A 25129-nucleotide genomic window follows, 5' to 3' on the forward strand; every position below is an offset into this window, starting at 1 on the left:
AAATAACGTTTTTGTGACCTGGAAAGTCTTTAGTTTCCGGAAAAAAAACAATGACTAACTTTTGGGCCAGGAAAGAGGTCTGTGAATTACATCACTTTTTCTGACAAAGGCATTGATGTCTGGTGTCAGATATATTGAAGAATGAAGTGCATAACATCCATACATAGGCTAGTCGTGATTTTTATCAAGCGCGCTTCAGCAAAACCACTGTCGCAGTATGAAATGGGATACTGAGGGGAGTGAGTGCTGGGGGTTTCAGGGTGGATTGGGGTGTCATTATTTATTCTTAATCTGCGCACCTTGATACTTGTATGTTATTATGCCTGCATGTGGGTGTGCATGTGTACAGTGTGTGTGTGCCTTGGTATTTTATGGATGAGGTGGTTGTGTGTGTTTTTGTTTTTTTGATATATTGTGCATTGTTGTATTTTTATTTTGGTTTTTGTACATGCATCTTTCAATCTTTTCAGTTTCACTGTGTAGCTTGTAGTGCTCTGAAGTTACTCGTAGAGGTATCCTTAAATGAATAAATAAATGAGATTGTGCACCAGCAGAATCACCAAGTAACAGCATCTTCCTGTGATGTGTGTGTGTGCACAGAACCACATGTGCCTTTGGTGCCCTCATCGATGGGGACGGTCTGGTCTCGGACTTTGTGCGTCTGCCTTACTTCACCCTGCGCAGAAAGTCACCACGTGCCATGGAGCGCGATTGGAAGGTGAGCGAGCTTGTCTTATTTCTTTTCTCCACTGGTGTGTGTTTGTCTGTGTTGCAAGATTATAGTGGTTATTGTGGAGAATTTATTGCCCACGTTGCATCCCCCACTCTCGGCCAAGAGGGCTTTAGGACAGTCGGCGTTGGGATGATCCCTAAAGGCTGACTCGTCCAGTTTCAGTTTCAGTTTCAGTAGCTCAAGGAGGCGTCACTGCGTTCGGACAAAACCATATACGCTACACCACATCTGCCAAGCAGATGCCTGACCAGCAGCGTAACCCAACGCGCTTAGTCAGGCCTTGAGAACACACACACACACACACAAAAAAAAAAAAAAAAAAAAAAAAAAAAAAACCAACGGGGGAATAAATAATAGATAAGCTTGCATAAATAAATAAATAAATAAATAAATAAATAATAATTATAATATAGAAAAAGGTAGTAGTAATAATATTAGTAATACTAATAAAATGATAATAATAAAACATAAATAAATAAATAAATAAGACAACAATGGTGATAAATAAGCAAATAAATGTAAAATATGAAGACACACATTCACACATACACCCACACATGCATAACAGAAATGCACCAGACATGCAGTTTCACATATATGAAAGCACAGTCAAATACATATAAACGTACATGAGCTCCAACACACACACACACACACGCATTACCGTGCACCTCCTCTACCCCCCTCCTCCACACACTCATTTCTAGTCTAAGTATCGCAGCTTCCACGGCACACACACACACACACACACACACAAACACACACTCACAGAGATGAACACTTACTTGTACAAGCACATATGAAAGCACAGTCAAATACATATAAACGTACATGAGCTCCAACACACACATACACACACACACACACACACACACACATTACCTTGCACCTCCTCTACCCCCTCCTCCACACACTTATTTCTAGTCTACGTATCGCAGCTTCCACGGCACACACACACACACAAACACACACTCACAGAGATGAACACTTACTTGTACAAGCACACACACATACGCCCATATCTCCCACCCCCAACCCCACACACGTACATACAAAGATATATATATATATATATATATATATATATATATATATACACGTTCCAATATCCTGTTGCTCCCACAGTGTAGGCATGTATACACTCACATACCTCATCCTCTACCCCACCTCCCTCCGCACTCCCACCTCCCCTCACACACACACACACACACGTACACATATCTCTCCTGACACTTGTGTGCAATTTCACTCTCGCGCATTCACAAACGCACTCAAAAGCACAGACCCACACATACACACAAACACACACAGCCGCCACTGACTGGCCGCAAGAGGGATGGGAAAAGATCTCTGATGCCAAGAACGTGGCATCTAGTGTGTTGCTCGGTCTATTGTATTTGGAAAGGCCCACAGAGACTCTGTTCCGTTTTGAAGAAATTTGCGCAATGTTGGTTTGGAAATGATGCCGATATTTGTTTGATTTGCAAAGCATCGTGCTCTACCTTTCATGTTAGATTTGCGGCCGCTCCCTCTCTCTGCTTTTATTTCTTTGAGGCGATCAATGGTGTGATGGCCTTGTACCTGTTCTTTTTGGTATTCTTTGACTTTTCTGAGGATTTCCGATTTTCCTAGATGTAGGCTGCTCGTTGGTGTTGCGTTACCAGCAAGTCTGTCAGCTCGCTCATTTCCCTTAACACCTGCATGTCCCGGGCAGTATGACCATGTGAGTTTTTTAATCTGAAAGTTGCGCATTGCGTTATGCCACTCTGGGCTTCCCATTCCGTTTTCAATTTTCTGTATGAGGTTCATTGAGTCGGTTAGGATCATGGCATGTTGGTTTCCGGGCGTATGGAAGGACGATAGCCACTGGAGGGCATGTGTCACGGCTTCAACTTCCATCGTCCCCAAGGTGCAGCACTAAAGAGCGGGCACAATCCTGCCTCCTAGTTTGAGAGTTGTCGTCTTTCAAAAATGACTTCCTGTTGCAGTGGAGAAACCATTAGTCATACAGCTCTCACTTTGTTGCTGGCCCAGCTGTAAGCTTATGTCAGTCTGTTGGGTTTAGCCATTTTTGTGTACCAAATGTTTATTATTACAGTTACTGTCACCATTGATATATATTAATACATACTGATTATTGGTCATGTGGAGGAAGGTGGCAGAATGGTTAAGATGCTCAGCTGCCAATACAGAGAGTCTGTGAGGGTGTGGGTTCAAATCCCGCTCTCGCCCTTTCTCCCAAGTTTGATTGGAAAATCAATAAACCCAGGTCCCATATGCAGCACGCACTTGGCTGACTGAAAAAGAACCCATGGCAACGAGAGTGTTGTCCACTGGCAAAATTTTGTAAAAAGAAATCCACTCTGGTAGGTTCACAGATATATAAGCATGCACTCAAGACCCGACAAGCGTGTTGGGTCGTGCTGCTGGTCAAGCATCTGTCTAGCAGATGTGGTGTAGTAGCGTACTTGGATTTGTCCAAACGCAGTGACACCTCCTTGAGAAACTGAAACTGAAAACTCTTCTTCTTCTTGTTGCGGTGACCAGGAGAACGACCTGCAGAAGCTGAAGGAGTTCATCCTGAACAAGAAACCCCATGTGATCGCCATCACGGCGGAGTCGCGCACATCGTGCATGCTGATGGACGACATCAAGGACATCCTGGCAGAGCTGGAGCAGGAGGAACAGATCCCGCCCATCAATGTGGAGCTTGTCGACAATGAGGTGGCCATGATCTTCGAGAACAGCACCAAGGCCCAGGTGGGATTTGGTTTGTTGGTAGTGTTGTTGTCGTACCATTTAATTGCACATTCTTCACCGTGACCCACTGGTGCAGTCTCCCGGCAGGGATCTGGATTCCTGCCTGTCCTGTCCAAACTACTAGTCCACTATGCGGAGAAATCAAAAGAAGCTGTGGCAAATAGGTCTGTACCATTTGCAGCGGTTTCTTTTTTGGTGCTGATTTTTTTTTTTTCTTTTTTCTTGAACCCTTTCAGAATTTGTAGAGAAGGTTCTCTTGTTTTTTGTTTTGTACCCTTTGCAGAGAAGGCTCGTTCTATTGCAGATAGTTTTTTTTTTTTTTTTTACAGCAGAAAATTGACACAAAAAAACACAACAGTCAACAAATAATACAGTAGATAGGTAAATGGACAGATGAATAAATGAATGATTTTTCTATAAACATTGGTATTGACAGCATTAAAAGAATCACATGCACTTGTTCACCTGCAGAGTAGCTTAATGACAATTTCTTTTATGACAGAATACAACATAAGTATTTTCATGGTTTGAAAGTGTTACTTCAAACGGTAGTGCATTCTCCAGTGTTGATGTTCACTTTTTCTGTAAAATATACTCAAGAGGCATTGCAAGGATGGGCTCAGGTGATTTATGCTGATTGATTTACTGGTGGTTGGGTTTGTGGCAGTTTGGCCATTGCTGTTCACTTATTGGGTGTCTGTTCTGGTACTAATGTCCTAGAGTTTGATCTTGTCAGAGGAAATGGTGGCATTGGTACATGACTACTGTCCTCAGTTGTTTGTTTGTTTGATTAGTTTTATAACTGTATGGGAGGTGCAGTGGCAGAGTCATTCAGACATCGGACTTCTCATCCAGTGGTCACCAGTGGTCAGGGTTTGGGCTGCTTCGTTTCAGCAGGGTGTTGTGTCCTTGGGAAAGGCGCTTCACTGTGGTCTTCCTCTCTCCACCCCTGGGTCCCCAACTTCTGTTGGGGAAGGTCAGGTTGGCGGGAGAAGAGGATGAGGCCCTCTGCCATGCCAAGTTGAGCCCTAGACATAGTGAATCTGAATTCACTGCCCTGATGATGATGACAAAAGGCTGCGGGACCTTTATTTAATCTTAGCAGTTACGTATTGTCTTTTTTTGGGGGGAGTTTGCTGTTCAGCTTTTGTTTGGTTTGTATTTTTGCTTTCATTAAGTGTTGTTGTTTTTTTTTTGTGTTTTTTTGTTTTTTTTACTTTGCTGGTTTTGAATTTTGCTTTTTTAAAGTGTTGGTGGTTTACTTTTCTGTTTTTTTTTTGTTTTTTTTAAGTGTTGTTGGTTTGCTTTGTTTCACAGTCTGAGTTCCGGGACTACCCAGGCCCACTCCGGCACGCCATATCCATCGCAAGGCGCATTCAGGATCCTCTGGTGGAATTCGCCCAGTTGTGCAATTCGGACGAAGAAATCTTGTGCCTCAAGTACCACCCCATGCAGGCAAGTCCCTTTGATGAGAAGGCTGCTGACAGTGTTGTTTTATGCTGTGCTGTCTCTGTCTCACTCGGCCGTTTGTGCAGTGTCTTTTGCTGTGCTGTTGTGTGTTGAGATGTTCTGTCTGTGTGGAGTTAAAAACTTTTCTTTTCTTTTGCTGTCGCTCTTCCTGTTGTCCGGTCTTTCTGATTGTTCTGGGCCTTCCACCTTTTCCTCACTCACAGAATGTCTTTCACTGTTGACATTGAAGACCTTGAAAAGAAAATTTTCCGTGAAAAGGAAAACTATACACAAATGTTGCTGCTGCTGTTGTTGTTATTATTCTTAATGTCAGGACATGAATTCCACAGTGCACCTGTTGTTTTGAACACCCAGCAACAGTATTGGGTATCAGTGCATGATGGTTAGTTGTTCAGTCTTAAGTCTGTTCCTTAGTGGTGGTGTTAGACTTTAACCCCTAGACTGCTGCTGATACGTATGCTTGTCAGATCAGTGAAGGGCTGACTGTTGTCTTAGTGAGATAATGTTGAGGCTACAGCTTGGGATGACAGACGTTAAAAGAGTTGCAGCTAACATTTGTGTCGTGTGTGCACCATGGGGACGCACATATACACACACACACATAATCTCATTCTTGTACAAGCATTCTCTCTCACACACACACTCACCCTCACACACACACACTCACACTCACACTCACACACACTCACACACACACAAATTTATACATAATATCACATGCGCACACACATAACTCCCGCACATGCTTGCTTTGCTCAATCTCTTGTCAGTGATTTGAACTTTTGTGTTGTGTGTGTAACTTTTGTGTTGAACTTTTGTGTTATGTGTTGAAGTTGTATGTTATGTGTTGAACTTTTGTGTTGTGTGTGTAACTTTTGTGTTGTTGTGTTTGTTTATAACTTTTATGTTGTGTATGTAACTTTTGTGTGTGACTTTTGTGTTGTGTGTAACTTTTGTGTGTGCGTGTGTTCCACAGGACATTGTGTCAAAGGAGGAGTTGCTGAACGCCATCAACCTGGTGTTCATCAACCGGGTGAACGAGGTGGGGGTGGACATCAACCAGTGCATCGCCTTCCCCCACACCTCCTCCTTGCTGCAGTTCGTCTGCGGCCTGGGGCCCAGGAAGGCCTCCTATATCCTCAAGGTAATTCACATACGCACACTCCCTCACACTCACACAGATACACATGCATACCAGCAAAGAGTCTAATGCAGTATAAAAATAATAATAATAATAAATAAATAAAAACTGGTTAAAAAAACCAAAAAAAAACAACAAAATTGATGAACATAATACCTGGATATCTGTCAGTCTCTTTCATCTGTGGTGAAGCAGAGAAATTTCGATTTAATTACACATACTTAACTGTGACCCAACTAGTGCAGACTCCGGCAGGGGTCTGACATTCCTGCCGGAAAAAGAGACTAGATAGAAAATTTCCTATCAGTATGGCTCTGTGTTTGGTAATGGACAAATTTCAGTCGGGTCTGGAAAAAGTGTGCAATTTGTTTGCTCGCATATGTGGGAACCCTGCAGTATGTGTGTTTGTGTGCGGTCTGTCTGAACAGATATTAAAGCAGAGCAACAGCCGCCTGGAGAATCGAACCCAGCTGGTGCAGCTGTGTCACATGGGGCCCAAGGTGTTCATCAACTGTGCTGGCTTCATCAAACTGGACACCAACAGCCTAGGAGACAGGTAAGCGCTGTAGGGTTATAGTTTTCAGTTTCTGCCTCTTGAAAAATGATCTGTGAAAGTCACGAATTTCCCTTGTCCTGTCGTTCAATAGATCATGAATACCTTTTTTTTTTCATGTTTGGGTCATGGGTTCAAATCTTGGTGGTGTTATTATTGTAGCACTGACAACTACATCGACATGCTGGATGGGTTTTAGGTTCAAACCTTGGTGTGTTGTAGCACTGATAAATACGTCAACATCTGGATTGGTCGTGGGTTCAAATCTTGTTGTGATGTAGCACTGACAACTACGTCAACATGCTGGATGGGCCATGGGTTCAAATCTTGGTGTGTTGTAACACTGACAACTGTGTCAACATGCTGGATGGGTCGTAGGTTTAAATCTTGTTGTGATGTAGCACTGACAACTGCGTCAACATGCTGGATGGGTCATGGGTTCAAATCTTGGTGTGTTGTAACACTGACAACTGTGTCAACATGCTGGATGGGTCAGTGGGTTCAAATCTTGGTGGTGTTGTAGCACTGACAACTACGTCAACATGCTGGATGGGTCGTGGGTTCAAATCTTGGTGGTGTTGTAGCACTGACAACTGTGTCAACATGCTGGATGGGCCATGGGTTCAAATCTTGTTGTTGGAGCACTGACAAAGTAAGGTTCATCTTCATCTTGATCAAGTTACCTTTGATTTTAATACCACCTGTCACCTTTTTCAACTCTTGTTTCGAAAAGGGACGACAGTCACAATTATGTCAATTCTAGCACTGACAACTACGTGGACGTGCTGGACGGGTCTCGGGTCCACCCCGAGGCCTACGAGTGGGCCCGCAAGATGGCGGTGGACGCCCTAGAATACGATGACACGGCTGAGGACGCCAACCCCGCAGGGGCTCTGGAGGAGATCCTGGAGTCTCCGGAGAGGCTGAAGGACCTGGACCTGGACGCCTTTGCTGAGGAGCTGGAGAGACAGGTACATAACGTGTGTGTGTGTGTGTGTGGCAGTGAAGTCATGATCGCTGTTTAGCATAGTTCAGCAGGGCACAATGGTTTCCTTCAAATAAATCAATAATCACAGCGTCAAGGGCTCAGCGTTGTTAGGCTCGGAACAGTGCTTTTCTTTTAATAATTTCAAAATCACTGTGTCTAGGGTCCTAGAACTTTACTTCCACTGGATTCAGAATCACAGTGTCTAGGGCTCAGTATAGTTAGGTGGGGCACAGTGCTTTCCTTCCACTGGATTCATAATCGCTGTGTCTAGGGCTTGGTATAGTTAGGTGGGCCACAATGCTTTCCTTGCACTGGATTCATAATCGCTTTGTCTAGGGTTCGGTATAGTTAGGTGGGGCACAGTGCTTTCCTTCCACTGGATTCATAATCGCTGTGTCTAGGGCTCGGTATAGTTAGGTGGGCCACAGTGCTTTCCTTCCACTGGATTCATAATCACTGTGTCTAGGGCTCGGTATAGCTAGGTGGGGCACAGTGCTTTCCTTCCACTGGATTCATAATCACTGTGTCTAGGGCATGGCATAGTTAGGTGGGGCACAGTGCTTTCCTTCCACTGGATTCATAATCACTGTATCTAGGGCTTGGCATAGTTAGGTGGGGCACAGTGCTTTCCTTCCACTGGATTCATAATCACTGTGTCTAGGGTTCGGTATAGTTAGGTGGAGCACAGTGCTTTCCTTCCACTGGATTCATAATCACTGTGTCTAGGGTTCGGTATAGTTAGGTGGGGCACAGTGCTTTCCTTCCACTGGATTCATAATCACTGTGTCTGGGGTTCGGCATAGTTAGGTGAGCCACAGTGCTCTCCTTCCAGGAGACTTGGAGTTTAGTCTCTGACCAAAGCTAGGCACCATATAAGTATCAGAAATAATAATATCGATAATGATAATCGCTGCCAGAGGTCCGTAAACACAAAAGCAGAGACACAATGGCAGCCTGTTGCACAAATGACTGTGTTTATAAAGCGCTTAGTGCTTGGGTCTGTGATGGAAGATAGGTGCCAAGTGAGTATCAGTTGTGATGTTGCGACCGTGTTTGTGGTGTTTGATTTGTGTTTGGTATGCAGAGATGCCAACTGATATCGCTGTGTTTTGTTAACGCTCAATCGCAGTTTCTTCCGATGTTTCACCAGTGTCAAAATTGTTTGGACAAGTTCATTTTCGACTACTTAGCATGGCCACATGTAAGTTTGCTGATGTGGCTCGGACTCCAAGTGTTCCTACCAAATTTCCTGATTGTTCCTACAAACACTTGACAGGGGTTGGCATCTGGGTATGTGGAAAGATTTCAGTCTGGTGTGGAAAGGGTCTGGGAAAAAGTATGGAATTTTGTTCTGGTGACATCTGTGAGAACCCTGGAATGTGCTTTTTTTTTTTTTAGGGTTACGGTGACAAGCACATCACTCTGTACGACATTCGTGCCGAGCTGAACCAACGCTACAAGGACATGAGGGTCCCGTACCGCTCCCCGACCAATGAGGAGAGGTTTAACATGCTGACGAAGGAAACTCCGGAGACGTTCTACGTGGGTATGTACTGAAGCTGATTCGTCATTGTTTGGAAATTTGACACGTTTTTTTGTATTGACGTTTGTGAAGACTTTGTGCTGGTATGTGCTTTATACTGTAGGAAAACCTGGATGTTTGATATGGAACTGAATGAGTACAGAAAGAGGCTCAGGATTTTGTGTGCGAGTAGAATCCTGGAAAAGTTTTTGAAAAATGAGAACTATTTCCAGGGATGGAAAAGTCTTGGGGGGAAAATATGTTTTGTCCTTGAGGGTCTTAGAATTTGATAATACCAGTGACCAGTATACCATATAACGAAGAGCTTGATACATTTTCAAAAACAACCAGTCGAGCATTGTAGCGAGAGGAATTTGTTTTATTCCTTTGGGCTTTGTTTTTGGTGTGTGTGGAAAATGTCCAGTCTGGTCCGGGAAGTAGGGATAGAATTTGTGTGGCCACACATATGGGAACTGTGCTCATGGGTTTCCGTGGTTTGTGTGCGTGTTTGTGTGTCGGGGCTCTTGTGCTTTTATGTGTAGTGTTGGGCCTGTGTACCTATGTTTGTGATTTCATATGTGTGAAACAGCATATTTGTTGCATGTCTGTTGTGCGTGTGTGTGTGTGTGTATGTGCTTATTTGTTTACTTATTTATTATTTTTATTATTGTCACTGTTATTCCTTTTTTTTTTCTTCTACATATGATTTTATTTCTTTATCTATTTGCATATTTTCATTGTATATTCTTTTTATCTTTTATACTTATTTTAATTAATTATTTCTTCATTCATTTAATGAATTATCCACTTATTTGTTCATGCTCCTTTCTTTCGTTTTTTTTTTCTTCCTTTGTTTCTTCTTCTCTCTCAAGGCCTGACCAGGAGCGTTGGGTTACGCTGCTGGTCAGGCACCTGCTTAGCAGATGTGGCATAGCGTATATGGATTTGCCCAAATGCAGTGACGGCGCCTCCTTGAGTAACTAAACTGAACTGACCTGCATGTGTGTGTGGTGTGGCAGGCAAGATGGTGATGACGCGCGTGGTGGGCATCGCTCACAAGCGTCCTCAGGGGGACCAGCTGGACCAGGCCAACCCTGTGCGAAACGAGGACACCGGCCTGTGGCAGTGCCCCTTCTGCCACAAAAACGACTTCCCAGAACTCTCTGAGGTGCGTCGTCGTGTCCTTCCCTCTCTGTCGTGTTATGTATAATTTTATTTATTATGTATAATTATGTGTATGTTTAGGTTAGGTTTTCTTAATCGTCTGATGAAAAAAAACTGAATGGTCAGCGTCGGAGGCATGTTCAAGGTTTATGTGCATGAATGTGACTGTACTTGTGCCTGATTTTCTTTTTCATGTATGCTTTGGTTTGTTTTTTGGTTGTTTGTGTGTGTGTGTGGGGGGGGGAGGGGGGGGGGTGCGTTTTTTCAGGTTCTACAGGGCGAATATTTAACAAGTTGGTTTTTTTTCGGCCCTGCTATGGCCCTGTGTGGTCGGCTAAATTGTAAGCAACAAAAGGTTTATGATAAGAATCTGCATTAAGCAACAAAATGTCTTAAGATCCGTATTGCCTTGTTGTGGTACCCCAGGTGTGGAGCCATTTTGACGGGGGCAACTGCCCGGGGTCTGCCGTGGGTGTGAGGACGCGACTGGACAATGGGGTGTCGGGCTTCATCCACATCAAGAACCTCAGTGACAAGCAGGTCACCAACCCTGAGGCACGCGTCCAGGTGAGAGAGCTTTATCTTTATCAGTGTGTTTGAGAGAGAGAGAGAGTGTGTGTGCATGAAAGTGTGGGTACTGTTTTATGAGCAGACTAAGAAGAAAAAATAAAAAGTAATTTTGAGAAATGAGCACTGTTCCTAATGTTCATGCAAAAAGTGTATTTTGATTCTGGTGGGCATAACATTTCAGATGAATCTTTTTTGCATTTCTGTGAAATTTGAGGAGTGAGCACTGTGCTTTTTTTGTCTGTGCAGAAAGCGTGTTATGATTTTAGCAAACATAATGTTTCAAGATACATGTTTTCTCTCTTGAATTTGAGGATGGGTCACTCTTGCTAAATGCTCATGCAAAAAAGTGTGTAATCAATTTTAGTGGACATGCACCTCAATTACAGTTGTTGTTTTTTTGTGTTTGTGTCCGTTTAAATCAAGCGTCTTAGTTTACCACTTTTCCCTTCCCTCCCTCTGATTGCAGCACGGTATGACGATTCATGCTCGCATTATCAAGATCGACATTGACCGCTATCAAGTGGAACTGACCAGTAAGACCTCTGACCTTGTCGACGCTGATGCGCATTGGAAGTAAGTGGATCCTGTGGTGAAACACGGTAACTAAACTGAATGCCTTGTGGGGGGGGGGGGGGGCTTGGCAGAATCAGGGGTTGGACTTCTGGTCCAGTGGTCAGGGTTCGAGGCCCCAGTTCTGCATAGCGTTGTGTCCTTGTGGAAGGTGGTTTACCCTGATTTTACAGCTATTTCCTCACTCCACCCACGAGTGAATGGCTAGCTGACGTCGATCATTAAAGGTTGAATGCAGCAAGAGAGGATTGGCGCTACCTCCCAGTGTCGAGTCCTATACAGAGTGGATATGAATTCACTGCCCCTGTGGTGGTAAAAAGGTGATGGGACCTTTAACCTGACTTTCTTTTGTAAAGAAAATGATGTTGAGAAAAGAGCGAAATATCAGAGCGGGTCCTGAATGGTGAGAAAAGGAATTACAAGCTACGTGTTCACTTCAAAATTATAAAAGGTCTTTGAATTGATCACCAGGGACAGTGCTGTTTATTTGCATGCTTGATATGTGGACACAGCGATCCAAGGACAACATACCATGTGTTAGCAGATTAAAAAAAGAAGAAAAAAAAGGTCACTGAAAACAGTGCTGTTTATTTGCATGCTTGATGTTTCAACAGAGTGATCCACGTATATTCTCATATATTCTCAAACAAATCATCTCTCTTCCCTTGCAAGTGTTCACATGATAGAGTGTTGTGGGTCACAGTAACTAAAAAAAATATTAATGGAATAGTCGATACAATAATCACTTTCACTTAAATATTAGCACAATATTCGTGTTACATTTGTTAATTGTACTCATGCTTCTGAGCAGTTTGCCACACACACATACTGCATTAGTGTCTACGTGTAGTCACACATACATGTTCATTTTTTAGGTTACAGAACATGTGTTAAAAATGAATAATTAAAGACAACTAATGTATGTCAGTTCCCAGTTATGACTTAAAAAAAAAAAAAAAACTTGGCAAAGTTTTTAACTCACCTCTGGTCATTTCCTGAGTTCTCAGGTGAACAGAAATCACTTCTTCTAGAGCGAACTGAGAAATACACCTTCTCTGTTGTAGAGTAAGGTCTGGTTCACCAATTACTTTGATCTGGGTGCATCTGCAAGCAAAAGCAGCTGCCATCTCATGTGTAGGGTAGAGCCTGTCCACAGCACAATCCTCTGTTTCAACATGGCCAAAAGTATATTCATCTTGGACGAGGGGTGTGTCTTCTTTGTTGTCGCACTCTGGTAGATTTAATTCAGACGATGAATCGGTGTCCGTGTCTAAATCTTGCACGTTCGTCAGTGTTTCTGGAAGCAATGCTTGCACATGATCCAGTTCTTCCTCGATTTGTTCGTCTTCCTTCGTGACTTTGTTGCTGTCATTGTTACTGTCCAGTGTACTTTCCGATGCCTGAAGGAAATAATGAGTTATATCAGTAATGCCTTGCATTGCTGGCATGCCAGCTGCAAAACCCTGATTATCTCATCTATCCTCCATGACTGACTTGTGATGATGAGTTGAGAAGACTTGTGGTAAACAACTTCGAGTTATTTCTCTTGAGGTGTTTTTAACCAATCAAATGAGTGTTGCCAGCTTGGTCAAGGAATCCCTTAGTCGGATTGGTTTAACGGGTAGCGTTTGTTTACCATATTTGGAGGAAGATTACGCAAAAAATTACACTTGTACATGGTAATGATTGAGTGAACCTTTTCGATGGGAAACTGCTGACTCTATTGATAGGTCATGTGTATGCATCACTCGTCAGGTTTTGTAGTAACATTTTCTCAAAGTTGACCGATTTTTCAACAAATTTCAGTCAAGTTTTTGCCCACAAGCTTTATAAAATGACAGATTTAACAACTTCATAGGTGGAGTCAAGCCATAAGTACTTCAAGATATGAATCTTAAGATGTTTATACTGACTGAAAATGTGAAAAACCGGAAATTGATGAAAATAGCTCACCAGCAGGTTTTCAAGCCCACAGGCCAAATCGCTCCCAACGACTTAAGGTGCCCTTGTTCGTGCAGCGTCACAGTTTGGTATATGGTCTCTGCTTTCAGACCCCAGAAGGACCTGTATTACGACTTCGAGTATGAAAAGTCTCTGGAGGACAAGGAGCAGGAGAAGAAAAAGCAGCAGGCCAGACAGAGTAAGTGGTTGTTGGCTCCTGGACTATTTTGGGGGGTCTTGTGCAGTCATAGAAATCTGGAAAAGTCCAGGGAAAATGAGATTGCCATTTCCAGGGCTAAGTCTTGGGGGAAAAATATGTTTTGCCCATTTTGGGGTCTTGGAATTCTGATAAAACCCTCAGTCTTTCAACAAAGAGTTTATACATATTAAAAAAAAAAGATAAAAAATATAATGAACAAATAAAAAGTGAAAATTAAACATTGATAGCAGGATATCTGCCAAGTTCTTTATCATTAGTGTATCATTCAGATTTTTATTTAATTACACATACTTTACCATGAAAATTTTCCTATTAAGTCTGGCTTTGTGTTTGGCTTGGAAAATGTTCAGTCTGGTATGGACTCTGATGTATAGACATGTTTTATTGGTTTAAACATTTATTAATGGCTGGGGAAAAAACCCCAATGAGATTGCATAAAAGTTGATATGCTTAGTTGCTTTAACTGTGAAAAACGCAACGACAACAAAACTGCACAATAGAAGTATATACGTTTGGCTTTCTTGCAGCCTACATCAAGCGTGTCATCGCTCACCCCAACTTCCGCAACATCGCCTACAAGGAGTGTGAGAAGGCCATGGCCTCCATGGACCTGGGGGACGTCGTCATTCGCCCCAGCAGTAAGGTGAGCGTCAGTCACCATGGGTCGGTCCTGTCTTCTTCCCTTGAGTCACTGTGCCATCACCCTGCACTGCAGTGTATTGCATTTATCTTTGTCTTGATAGATTTCTCTCTTCTGCAAGTGTATTTATTTTCCTGTCAAAGTGGGTTTTTCTATAGAATTTTGCCTGGGGCAACCCTTTTATTGTGGTGGGTTCTTTTAGTTTTACGTGTGCAAAGTGCTACGATTTATCATCTCATCCGAATGATTAGTGTCCAGACCACCGGTCGAAAGTCTAGTGACAGAGAGATTTAAACCTGTGTGATCACATTCCTCACTTCCTAAGTGGACGTTACCACTAGGCCACCGCGCCACAGTTATGGAATATTTCTGGAATATTTAAGGAAAATGGCAGTGGTGTTTCAAAGGTATTTGAAAGGTTGATTAATTTTTTGTGATTAAAAAAAAAAAGTGTATGAACGGTGGCTGTGACTGTGTTGTTTGTGGGCAGGGATCTGACCACCTGACAGTGACCTGGAAAGTGGCGGACGGCATTCTGCAGCACATCGACGTGACAGAGGAAGGCAAGGAGAACGCCTTCTCCCTGGGCAAGTCCCTCCTGATCGGGGATGAGGTCAGTTCTGGGGGAATCCTTCCCTTTCTCTTTCACTCCAGCAGTGTGGGGTTTTGTGGAGTGGGGGGGGGGTGTTTGTGGTGATCATAGTGAATAGAGGGCATGGAGGAGTTATAGGATACAATAATGCACAGCACAGGTAATACAATACAGCATAGCGCAGCAAAATAAAACACAGTGCAATTTTTTATTCATCCAGCTGGAAGTTAATTGTAAAATTATTTCTTCAGGTGATGGAGAGGGATGAGGGTGGACTGGAGGAAAGTCCAAATTTTTTTATTCCGTGAAAAGGAATAAGTCGACAATGACCTGTTTTCATCCTACCCTCACAAAAGATAATTCACAAGAAAGCGGAGTGAGAGGATGTAGTCATTGAAATGCACAGTTTTTCATTTCCCTGAATGGTATTGAGAAGGGGGGTCATGGGTTATTCCGGGAAGGGGGCGGGGAAGGTGCATGATTTAATACCGCTGGTGTGGAATGCTGATCAAATGACAAAAGGACAGTGATATTTTCCAAAGCAGAATTCCCCATCTCTTCATGGCCACAAGTTCATGAACATCACGTCACTGCTTTTATGTTTGTGGACATCTGGCAGTGATTAGTGTTATTATTGATACTTGCATAGCGGCTGTCTTTGGTCTGAGACCAAATTCTAAGCGCATCACAGAGTCCTTTGCACAACAGGCTGCTTACCTAAGGTACAGCTGACTGATATCTGCCTTTAGGCGATCATCATTTGTTTCCTGTGTTATTCAGTTACGCGCCCGCATACACATATATATTTGAGTGGATTTTAATGGAAATTTTGCCAGGAACAACTCTGTTCTGTAAGCAACAATGTCAGACTCTCTTGTTGCTGTGGGTTCTTTAAATGCACTAACATGGAACATCGAATGGCTGGCTAGTGTTTAGACTATCACTCGAGGTCACGTGGAGGTGTCAGACACTCTTGACAAGTGCAGGATTCGATCCTGGACCCTCAGATTCTCTCATCGCTTGAGCAGACGCTTTGCTAATGTGCCACACCCACCTTTCCGCTTACTCGTTGTTCAGTTGATGTGGTTTGGTGTGAGGAGGAAGGTGGCAAAATGGTTGAGACATTCAGCTGCCAATACTGAGAGTCCATGAGGGTGTGTGTTCAAATCCTGCTCTCGCCCTGTCTCCTAAGTTTGACTGGAAAACCGAACTGAGCGTCCAGTCTTTGGGATGAGACGATAAACAGAGGTCCTGTGTGCAGCACGCTGTTGGCATACTGAAAAAGAACCCATGGCAAAATTATGTAAAAAGAAATCCACTCTGAATGGTACATAAATATATAAGCATGCACTCGAGGCCTGACAAGTGCGTTCGGTTATGCTGTGTCGGGTGTCTGCCGAACAGTGAAGAACAGAAAGGAGGAGTCTGTGCTGTGCAGACTGCATGCGGGGCACACTTTTTTTTTTACTCATTCTTACATGTTGAAGGGGGAAGAGGCCCCTCGATGTATTCCCTGTGATGAGCCTCTCACCGTGAAACACGTGCTCCTTGACTGTTGGGATCTGCATGACGTTAGACACAGACATTACACGGCGGTTTCTTTGAAGACTTTGTTTCGTGATGTCCCTCCGTGGGCGCTGATGGACTTCTTAAAAGAAGTGAACATTTTTAACCAGATTTGAAGGCTCTAAACTGTGGAAGTGTTTTTTTTAAACTTTGGAGTGGAAAGTTTGAAGTGGTGACTCGTTTTAATTGTTTGTTGTTTTTTTATCCTTGTAGTAGTTATTAATGTGGCGATAGCCTTGAGATGGCCTTCATGGTCAGCGAGGCTCTAAGCACCATAATTTCATTTCATTTCAATTTCAAGCAGATGTGGTGTACCAGTATATGGATTTGTCCAAACGCAGTGACACCTTCCCTGAGTAACTGAAACTGGTGTTGCAGGAGTTTGAGGACCTGGACGAGATCATCGCCCGCCACGTTCAGCCCATGGCCAGCTCTGTGCGCGACATCATCGGCTACCGCTACTACCGTCCCAACGGGGACAACCGGGAGGCTGTGGACAAGCTGCTCAAGGAGGACAAGAAGAAGACCCCCTCCAAGTCAGTGCTCAGCTCTTGTCTTCGCTTTTTTTCTTTCCTTTTGTTTTTTTTTTTCATTCATTTATTTTTTAACCAGTATAGATATTATATTCACAGGGTTCGTACAGGTTTAAAAATTTGTTTGTTTTTTTCACTCATTTTTTTTTTTTTAACTGGTATGATTATTATATTCACAGGGTTTGTACAGTTTACTACACCAAGACCATGGTTCATGTGTTTGACTTTGTTTTTTGTTCTAGCAAAGAGAAACAAAGCAAAACAAAATGAAATAAAATGAATGACAAAAAGTTTTTAGAAACCTGGATTTTTTTTTTTTTTTTTTTTTTTTTTTTTTTACAGACTTTCAAGCACTCAAAGAAATATACTGGGGCACATTTTGTTTGCTTTTGGGATTAAGAAGTCTCTGAATATCCTGTACTCTTTGGAAGGCTGTAAAAACACCACCCTCAGTTTGTCTGTCAGTTCTTTTATTGTGTTATTGGTACTTATTATACATAGTGCCAATCTTCAGAGACTAAGCTCTAAGCGCTTCAGAAACACGGGGTCATTTGCACAACAGGCTGCTTTCCTGGATGGAGCTGACAGAGCTGCCTTTAAGGTTCATCATTTGTTTCCCGTATCAGTCAGTTGGGCTTCAGTCATGTGCATGCACACACATGTATATTATACCTGTTCTTTTTTTTTTTTTTTACCTTTCAGAATCCCGTACTACCTGAGTGCCAGTATCCAGGCACCTGGCAAGTTTCTGCTGTCATACCTGCCTCGTGACACCACACGACACGAGTATTTCACCGTCACCCCAGACGGCCTGAAGTATCGCCAGCAGATTTTCTCGTCCCTCAACACGATGCTCCGCTGGTTCAAAGAGCACTTCAGGGATGCTATTCCTGGTGAGTGATGACAGTGAGGTGACTTTTTAAACATGCTCAGGGCCTTTCTTCTTCTTCTTTTGTTGTTATATTTGCTTACGGTTATTGTTTTTTTCTTCTTCTTTTTTTTAAATCTGGGGATGATATTAAGTGGAATGGCTGACGTCCTAAGCACAGCCCACAGTCTTATTTGCCTTAAGGAGCATAGTGGATAAGAGACTGTCTTGAACTGTGTTGTTTTGCAAAGGTAGGGGGTTGGGGGGGGGGGGGGGGGATCAGATGTATATCAGAGCTTTGTGTTTAATGCAGTTGAATGTTTGTTTAGTTGAACAATCCTGATACGGCCTTATGTGGTTGGCTGGACTGTTTGCAGTAATGTCAAATATTTGACCTTTTATTTTAAGTGACGGTTGTTGTTTTTTTAGGAAGCAAAGAACTTAAAACGGGATTAACAGGGTGGTGTAGAATGAATTTTGTCTTGAAGCTCAATTATTTAACCCAGTAAGTACCCGTCAGCTTTGTTTATGCTTGTTAAAGAATTATCTGCTTCCTTTTTGTTTACACAAACTAGTAATGAAATAAAAAGTCTGGAGGGAACATGGTTGGAGGGGGTCGTGGGCAATTTGATTTGAGAACAAGGCAGAGAACTACAAACAATGGAAACATTGGGAAGAAAAAAAAAAAGTGACGGCAAAGAAAGGAGAAGTAGACTGAAGGAATGGGTGACTGTGGTTTCAGGAACTCCAGCCAGCACTCGCACCCCGGCTGCTGCCTCTGCTTACGCCACACCCAGTCTGAGCATGCAGAGTGAGTATTGTGTCACTGCTGTGAATGTGTTTGTAATACTGTTGGGGGTTTTTCTCTCTCCTCCCTGAAAAAGACTCCTGGACAGGCAAATAACCAACAACAAAAAAGAGAGAGAGATTGGTAAACTACAATGAACAGGCATAAAAACTTAAAACATTGTCCATGTGCGATTTCAGAATTATGCATTTGTCACTGTCAGAAATGCTAAAGCGGGAAAGTTGTTCAGAGAGTGGAGGATCATATGTTGGCCCTGCAAGGAACGCAGGCCATCAGAACACAGCGTTCATACAGGTTTAATCACACATACTTAACCGTGACCCAACTAGTGCAGACTCCGGCAGGGGTCTGACATTCCTGTCCTGTGCAAACTACTATCCGCCTATGCGGAGAAAATGAGAGAACTACGGCCGATAACCTCCCGGAAGTAGGTAACGTCCCCTTTGTCCCCCTGGTTATCGCCCTCTTTTTCCGGCAGCCATCTCGACACCTGTACCTGTGCACTTCATACGGCTAAGTTTTTCGCATTTTCTACCTGTCTATCGATTCTTTGGCGTTTCTGTTTTGTGTCCGATTATGTCTTCAAACAGGTCACACAATTATGTAGCCCGATTGGGAGATCGGGCTAAAATTAAGGCACGATCGCAATCGATTCGCGATCAGTCTGGGCCCTCTACCTCTGCCGCTCTCAGCAACGCCAACCCTACGCCACCCCCACTTCCTCCGCTACCTCCGGTCGACTCCAGACCACCACTACCCACTACGCCTCCTCCGGCGACTTCTACAGGTTTGCTTACCAATACACAGGTCAGTGGTGCCATTCACAATCCTTTTTTCGATTCGCGATCGGACTCGTCGCGATCCGCGATTTCTCGGCTCTGCCAGTCGGCAGTACCCGAGTCGACCTCCTCTATCCCTTTCCCCATGCCCTCAGTCTCAAGGGATTTTTGCACAAACCCTTTGGGGAAACAACGCAAGTCACTTGCTCTGGATCCGCACACTAGTCTGGGCCCTACGTGCGATGCGTCCGTGGTGGCGGCCGTGACATCGGATCACGAGCCCCCCACGCGGCATGCCTCGACCGTCTCGGATCCTTTGGCGACCGTGGCGTGTAGGGATGCCCTCCCATTGTGCAGGGAGGAAGGTGGACCACTAGGGGACACGCTTGCCCATACGCGTGCACCCCTCCCCTTGTCACGATTTTCCAATCCAAGGGAGGCAACTCCTGCTTCGGTCCCCTTATCGGTGACCGCCGCAGTTACTTCCCTTGCACCGTCACTGCCCCTTGCCTCCAGTGCAGGCGCGTGCACGGTTCCACCAAGCCATGCAGTGATGTCCACATCTGCCATTTCTCCAGCTGCTGCTGTTTCCCAGCCACAAACGGTCTCACAGCAAGCTGCTCAAACAAACAATCAGCAGCTCATTATCAGCTTGCTGCAGCAATTATGCTCCACTGTCCTTCCTGGTGCCACACCTTCTCCTGCTTCTGCTCCTTCTTCTAATGCAATACCACCACCCCCTGCCACCCACCAGCAGCTACCCTCCACTTCAGCAGGACACACTCAGAGCACCCAGGACAGCCACACTGGCCACGTGCCCAGCACACAGCCTGATCCATCACCCTATGCCACTGAAGAGACTTTTTCTGATGGTGACACAGACTCAGAGGAACCACCTTCAGAAGAAAACCAGTTGGTTTCCCTGCAGGAAGCACTAGGACACCTAGCTTCCTACACTCCAGACAGGGTGGAGACAATTCATGCACCGGGCACGCCTCAATCTTGCGGTGCTATGGAAATCATGGGCATCCACAGATCCTCCAATGGCCCTCACTATGCCCTCACACAGTCGCCCATGGTACTTGATGCCCTGCATAGTACGCTGGCACGCATCAGGGGCCAACCCATCAGCGAGGTCCCCTCTGATTCTGTACCCGATTTCCCCGCAGCAATGGGTCGAGGCAAATTCTTAAAAACCCAACCCAGACCCACTTCAAAACCCCCACTGTTAGCTCCGGGTCCTATCCCGCAAAGGCCCCTGCCTCTTAGGAGGACCTACTACTACTCCCAAACAATTCGCAGGCCAATCGCTCAGTCACAGTGACAGACAGATTCTTGATGGACCTGGAAGAAGCTGCAAGGTTGTCCCTTGAATCAACTGCAGCCATAGACAACTTCCTGGCGGGCCTTGCCACAGCACTGATGGAAACGCCAGCTGACCCACCAGCCGGCCTTGACATCTCGGTCTTCTCTCCCTTCGTACAGCAGATCGCCCAGCTCCTTATGCGCTCTGCCAATATACAAGCGCAGGCCTACATGGACGTGATTTTGGCCAGGAGGGACGCTGTGCTCGACCACTCTCCATACGTGCGTTCTCTGCCAGAACATGCTTCCCTCAGAGCGCTTCCTCCCGCCGACGGTTCCCTTTTTGGTCAAGGCTTCCCCACTGCGGCCATCAAACGCCGCGCAGACTTGGGTAGGGACCTTGCCCTCGGCGCAGGCCCTCTCCGCACTCAGGCACACCCACGGCATGCTCAACGGCATCAGCCCTACACCTTAAGGCGTAGCAACATTACCTCCTTCCGACCGCGCCCGCGCCAATCCACAACCTCAAACGCCAGAGCACAACCCAGGCCACAACCCAGGGGTCAGCCCAGACCGTACAGGCGCCAGCCGCACTCACTCCGCCCTCCACGCAGGCCAGCAACCAACTCCACTCCGGCCCACCCCCAATGACTTGCCCCCGCCCTTCACCCGCCACTCGCGCACCAACAGCCAGCAGGAAGCCTGTCCAGGCACATGCCAGCGTGGCTGTCTCTCCCAGCATGCGAGTGGGTCCTCCGGGTGATAGGGTCGGGGTTCCGCCTGCCTTGGCTCTCCTCCAAGGCACCTCTCACTCTCTCTCCTCCTCCCTTCCCCCCCCCTCAGGGCGACACAGCCTGCTCAGCCCTGCGGGACGAAATACTCTCTCTTCTCCACAAAGAGGCCATAGAAGAAGCTCCTCCTCTCTCCCCGGGCTTCTTCGGCCGCATTTTCGTCGTTCCCAAAACATCCGGCGGATGGCGGCCAGTCCTAGACCTTTCGCCCCTAAACAGATATCTCCAGCACAAATCATTCCGCATGGAATCACCTGCGTCAATCAGGGACTCCATCAGACAAGGCGACTGGGCAGTCTCCATAGACCTCACAGACGCTTACTTCCATGTCCTCGTTCACCCCAGGGACCGCAAGTGGCTCCGCTTCTCATGGGAAGGCAAGTCCTTCCAGTTCAGAGCCCTTCCATTCGGCCTGGCTCCAGCCCCGTGGGTCTTCACCAGAGTGGTCAGGGAACTATGTTTGGCCCTCAGGAGCAAGGGCATACGCCTGAGGGTCTACCTAGACGACTGGTTGATCCTCGCAGAGAGCAAGGCCCTCTGCCAGCATCACCTCAACCTCGTCAGGACCCAGTGCCAAGCACTGGGCTTTCTGATGAACACAGACAAATCGGAACTGGAGCCCTCTCAACAGTTCGAATTCCTGGGTATGGCGATCGATTCGGTATCAATGACCATACGTCCGGCCATGCCTCGCCTCCACAGGCTACACAGCCTCCTTTCTCATCTATCACAGGCAGCCTCGGCGTCAGCCAGGGAGCTTGCCTCTCTACTGGGCTTCATGGAGTCTCTTGCTGCACTGGTCCCCTTGGGCAGACTACACAAACGCCCATTTCAGCGCCACTTCCAGAACAGGTGGTCCCAGTCTTCTCAGACGTGGGACACCCAGATTCCTCTAGGCACATGGTTCTCACAGTCGACCCAGCGCTGGATGGACATGCAATGGCTCAACGCCGGGGTTCCCATCTCGAACCCAACTCCAGATGCAGAACTATACACAGATGCCTCCAACATGGGCTGGGGTGCCCACATGGAGAACCACACAGCGTCGGGGACTTGGTCCCCACAGCAGCAATCATGGCACATCAACAAACTGGAACTGGAGGCGGTCTCCCTTGCCCTCCAGCACTTCCTCCCCCACGTTTCGCGCAGGTCGATCTTGCTATGCACAGACAACACGACGGTAGCATGTTATCTGAACAAACAGGGGGGAGCTCACTCTCACCAGCTGTCCCTGCATGCGGAGACAGTCCTCCTCTGGTGTCAGGAGCACAACATCCACCTGACAGCACGACATGTCCCAGGCAAGCTCAACATTCTAGCAGATTACCTCAGCAGATCCCACACAGTGCTTCAGACGGAGTGGACCCTGTCACACTCAACACTTCAGCCGATCTGGGACCATTGGCACAAACCACATGTGGATCTCTTCGCCACAAGGTTCAACTTCCGCATCCCCACATACGTCTCCCCAGTCCCAGACCCGCAGGCCTGGGCCGTGGACGCCCTGTCGATCAGCTGGTCCAACCTTTCGGGGTACGCCTTCCCCCCACTGCCAATCATGGGAAAAGTCCTCAGAAAGGCAAGGCTGGAGAGTGCCGTCCTGATTCTCATCGCACCCCACTGGCCAGCACAGCCGTGGTTTCCCGACCTTCTCCACCTCACTCACGTCCCCCCACTCCGCCTTCACATCGGCAGACACTCCCTAGTTCAGCCCCGCTCAGGCATTCCCCACGGAAACCCAGAGGTTCTCAACCTACACGCCTGGCTACTGTGCGGGAATCTCTGTCAGCACTAGGCGCCTCTGATGACACAGCCGACCTCGTATGCAGGTCACATCGCAAAGGCACTCAAGGCGTTTACTCTGCACACTGGAATCGCTGGCTCTCCTGGTGCTCTACCCACTCAGTCAATCCCACACACCCATCCAACATGGACCTCGCCAACTTTCTCGCTTTCCTCTCCTCCTCCAAAGGCCTCTCCGCCTCTGCAGTACGCGTCCATCGCGCTGCAATCAGCTCCACTCTTCGGCAACTAGGCGGACCCTCTTTCTCAGATGACCCCCTGCTTAGGGCATTAGTCCGAGGGGCTTCCCTCAGCCACACACGTACATCCCCTCGGTCCCCTTCTTGGGACCTGTTTCTGGTACTACAATACCTCCGCAAGGCACCCTTCGAACCCCTTGCTATAGCTCCCTTCAAGCTACTCTCAATGAAGACACTCTTTCTCGTCTCACTCGCCTCAGGCAGACGTTGTAGTGAGGTCCATGCCCTCAGTGGCGTCACACAGGATATAGCCTTTGAGCCGGACGGATCTATCTCACTTAGGTTCCTCCCTGAATTTCTTGCCAAAAATCAGACTCCCGATACACCCTCTCCCATTCTTTTCATCAAACCGCTCTCTTCCATTCTAGCCCATGATGACGAGGATAGATTCCTCTGCCCGGTCAGGGCCCTGCGCATATACCTCAAAAGGTCGCGTCCTTTCCGAGCGTCCAAGCGACGCCTCTTCATTAGCTGGAACCTAGACCATCCACGTGACATTAGCAAAACGTCGCTGTCTCGATGGATAGTCAATGCGATCAAAGGTGCATATGCAGACGTAGGTTTGAGACTCGATGCCTCCTCAGCCAGAGCGCATGAAGTCAGAGCGTGGTCCTCCTCTCTTGCCCTGGCGCACTCAATACGGCTACAAGACATCTTAGATGCCGCTTACTGGAAAAATCCTGCCACCTTCATCGACTTCTACCTGAGAGACGTCGCACGCCTGCGGGATGATGGCTCAAGAGGCATCGCTTCTGTGGTAGTTGCACAGCAGGCTATCGCAGCACATAGACAGTAGAACAGGCTAGCCCGCCACCTTGTCGCGCTATTCTGCACTAGTTGGGTCACGGTTAAGTATGTGTGATTAAAAGGAAATTTTCTATCTAAAATTACGTTTAAATAACATACTTACCGTGACCCAAATTTAAGACCCTCCCGGCCTCCCCGCTTCCTGTTCTCCCTGCTCGCTGCGCTGCTGATGGCATATTGCCGTCAAAAGAGGGCGATAACCAGGGGGACAAAGGGGACGTTACCTACTTCCGGGAGGTTATCGGCCGTAGTTCTCTCATTTTCTCCGCATAGGCGGATAGTAGTTTGCACAGGACAGGAATGTCAGACCCCTGCCGGAGTCTGCACTAGTTGGGTCACGGTAAGTATGTTATTTAAACGTAATTTTAGATAGAAAATTTCCTTTTTAACAGTTTTTAAGAATTTGTTTGAAGGAGAGAAAAAATGGCATGCCTTTTTAAAGTTTTTTTCAACTGTGAGGGTCTGCGTTCAAGTCTTGGTCTTGCCCTTCTTCCCAAATTTGACTGGAAAAATCAAACTGAGCATCTATTCATTCAGATCAGACATAATTCAAGGTCCCATGTGCAGCATTTACTTGGCACACTGAAAAAGAACCCATGGCAACATCAGTGTTGTCATCTGGCAAAATTCTGTGGAAGAGATCCTCTCTGATAGTTGCACAAGTACATATATCCATGCACTCAAGGCCTGACTAAATAGGCGCATTGGGTTGTGCTGCTGGTCAGGCATCTGCCAAGCAGATGTGGTTTTGTGGTGTGTCTGAAAG

At 46.1% G+C, this 25129-nt stretch overlaps 1 protein-coding gene across 2 annotated transcripts in view; it reads left to right on the forward strand.

Annotated features, from left to right (window-relative positions):
* Positions 1–25129, forward strand: part of LOC143288378 (transcription elongation factor SPT6-like) — a 51488-nt gene that overhangs the window by 23084 nt on the left and 3275 nt on the right. For both annotated transcript variants that reach the window (XM_076596778.1, XM_076596779.1), the window contains exons 20-35: positions 601–718; positions 3281–3493; positions 4811–4948; positions 5940–6107; positions 6533–6660; positions 7421–7628; positions 9044–9191; positions 10187–10335; positions 10758–10898; positions 11368–11474; positions 13523–13611; positions 14160–14275; positions 14763–14885; positions 16809–16966; positions 17666–17856; positions 18574–18642. In XM_076596778.1, the coding sequence (XP_076452893.1) occupies positions 601–718; positions 3281–3493; positions 4811–4948; positions 5940–6107; positions 6533–6660; positions 7421–7628; positions 9044–9191; positions 10187–10335; positions 10758–10898; positions 11368–11474; positions 13523–13611; positions 14160–14275; positions 14763–14885; positions 16809–16966; positions 17666–17856; positions 18574–18642 (2264 nt within the window). The remainder of the gene's footprint in view (positions 1–600; positions 719–3280; positions 3494–4810; positions 4949–5939; positions 6108–6532; positions 6661–7420; positions 7629–9043; positions 9192–10186; positions 10336–10757; positions 10899–11367; positions 11475–13522; positions 13612–14159; positions 14276–14762; positions 14886–16808; positions 16967–17665; positions 17857–18573; positions 18643–25129) is intronic.

The sequence above is a fragment of the Babylonia areolata genome, chromosome 12 (genome assembly GCF_041734735.1).
Source record: "Babylonia areolata isolate BAREFJ2019XMU chromosome 12, ASM4173473v1, whole genome shotgun sequence".
Taxonomy (NCBI): domain Eukaryota; kingdom Metazoa; phylum Mollusca; class Gastropoda; order Neogastropoda; family Buccinidae; genus Babylonia; species Babylonia areolata.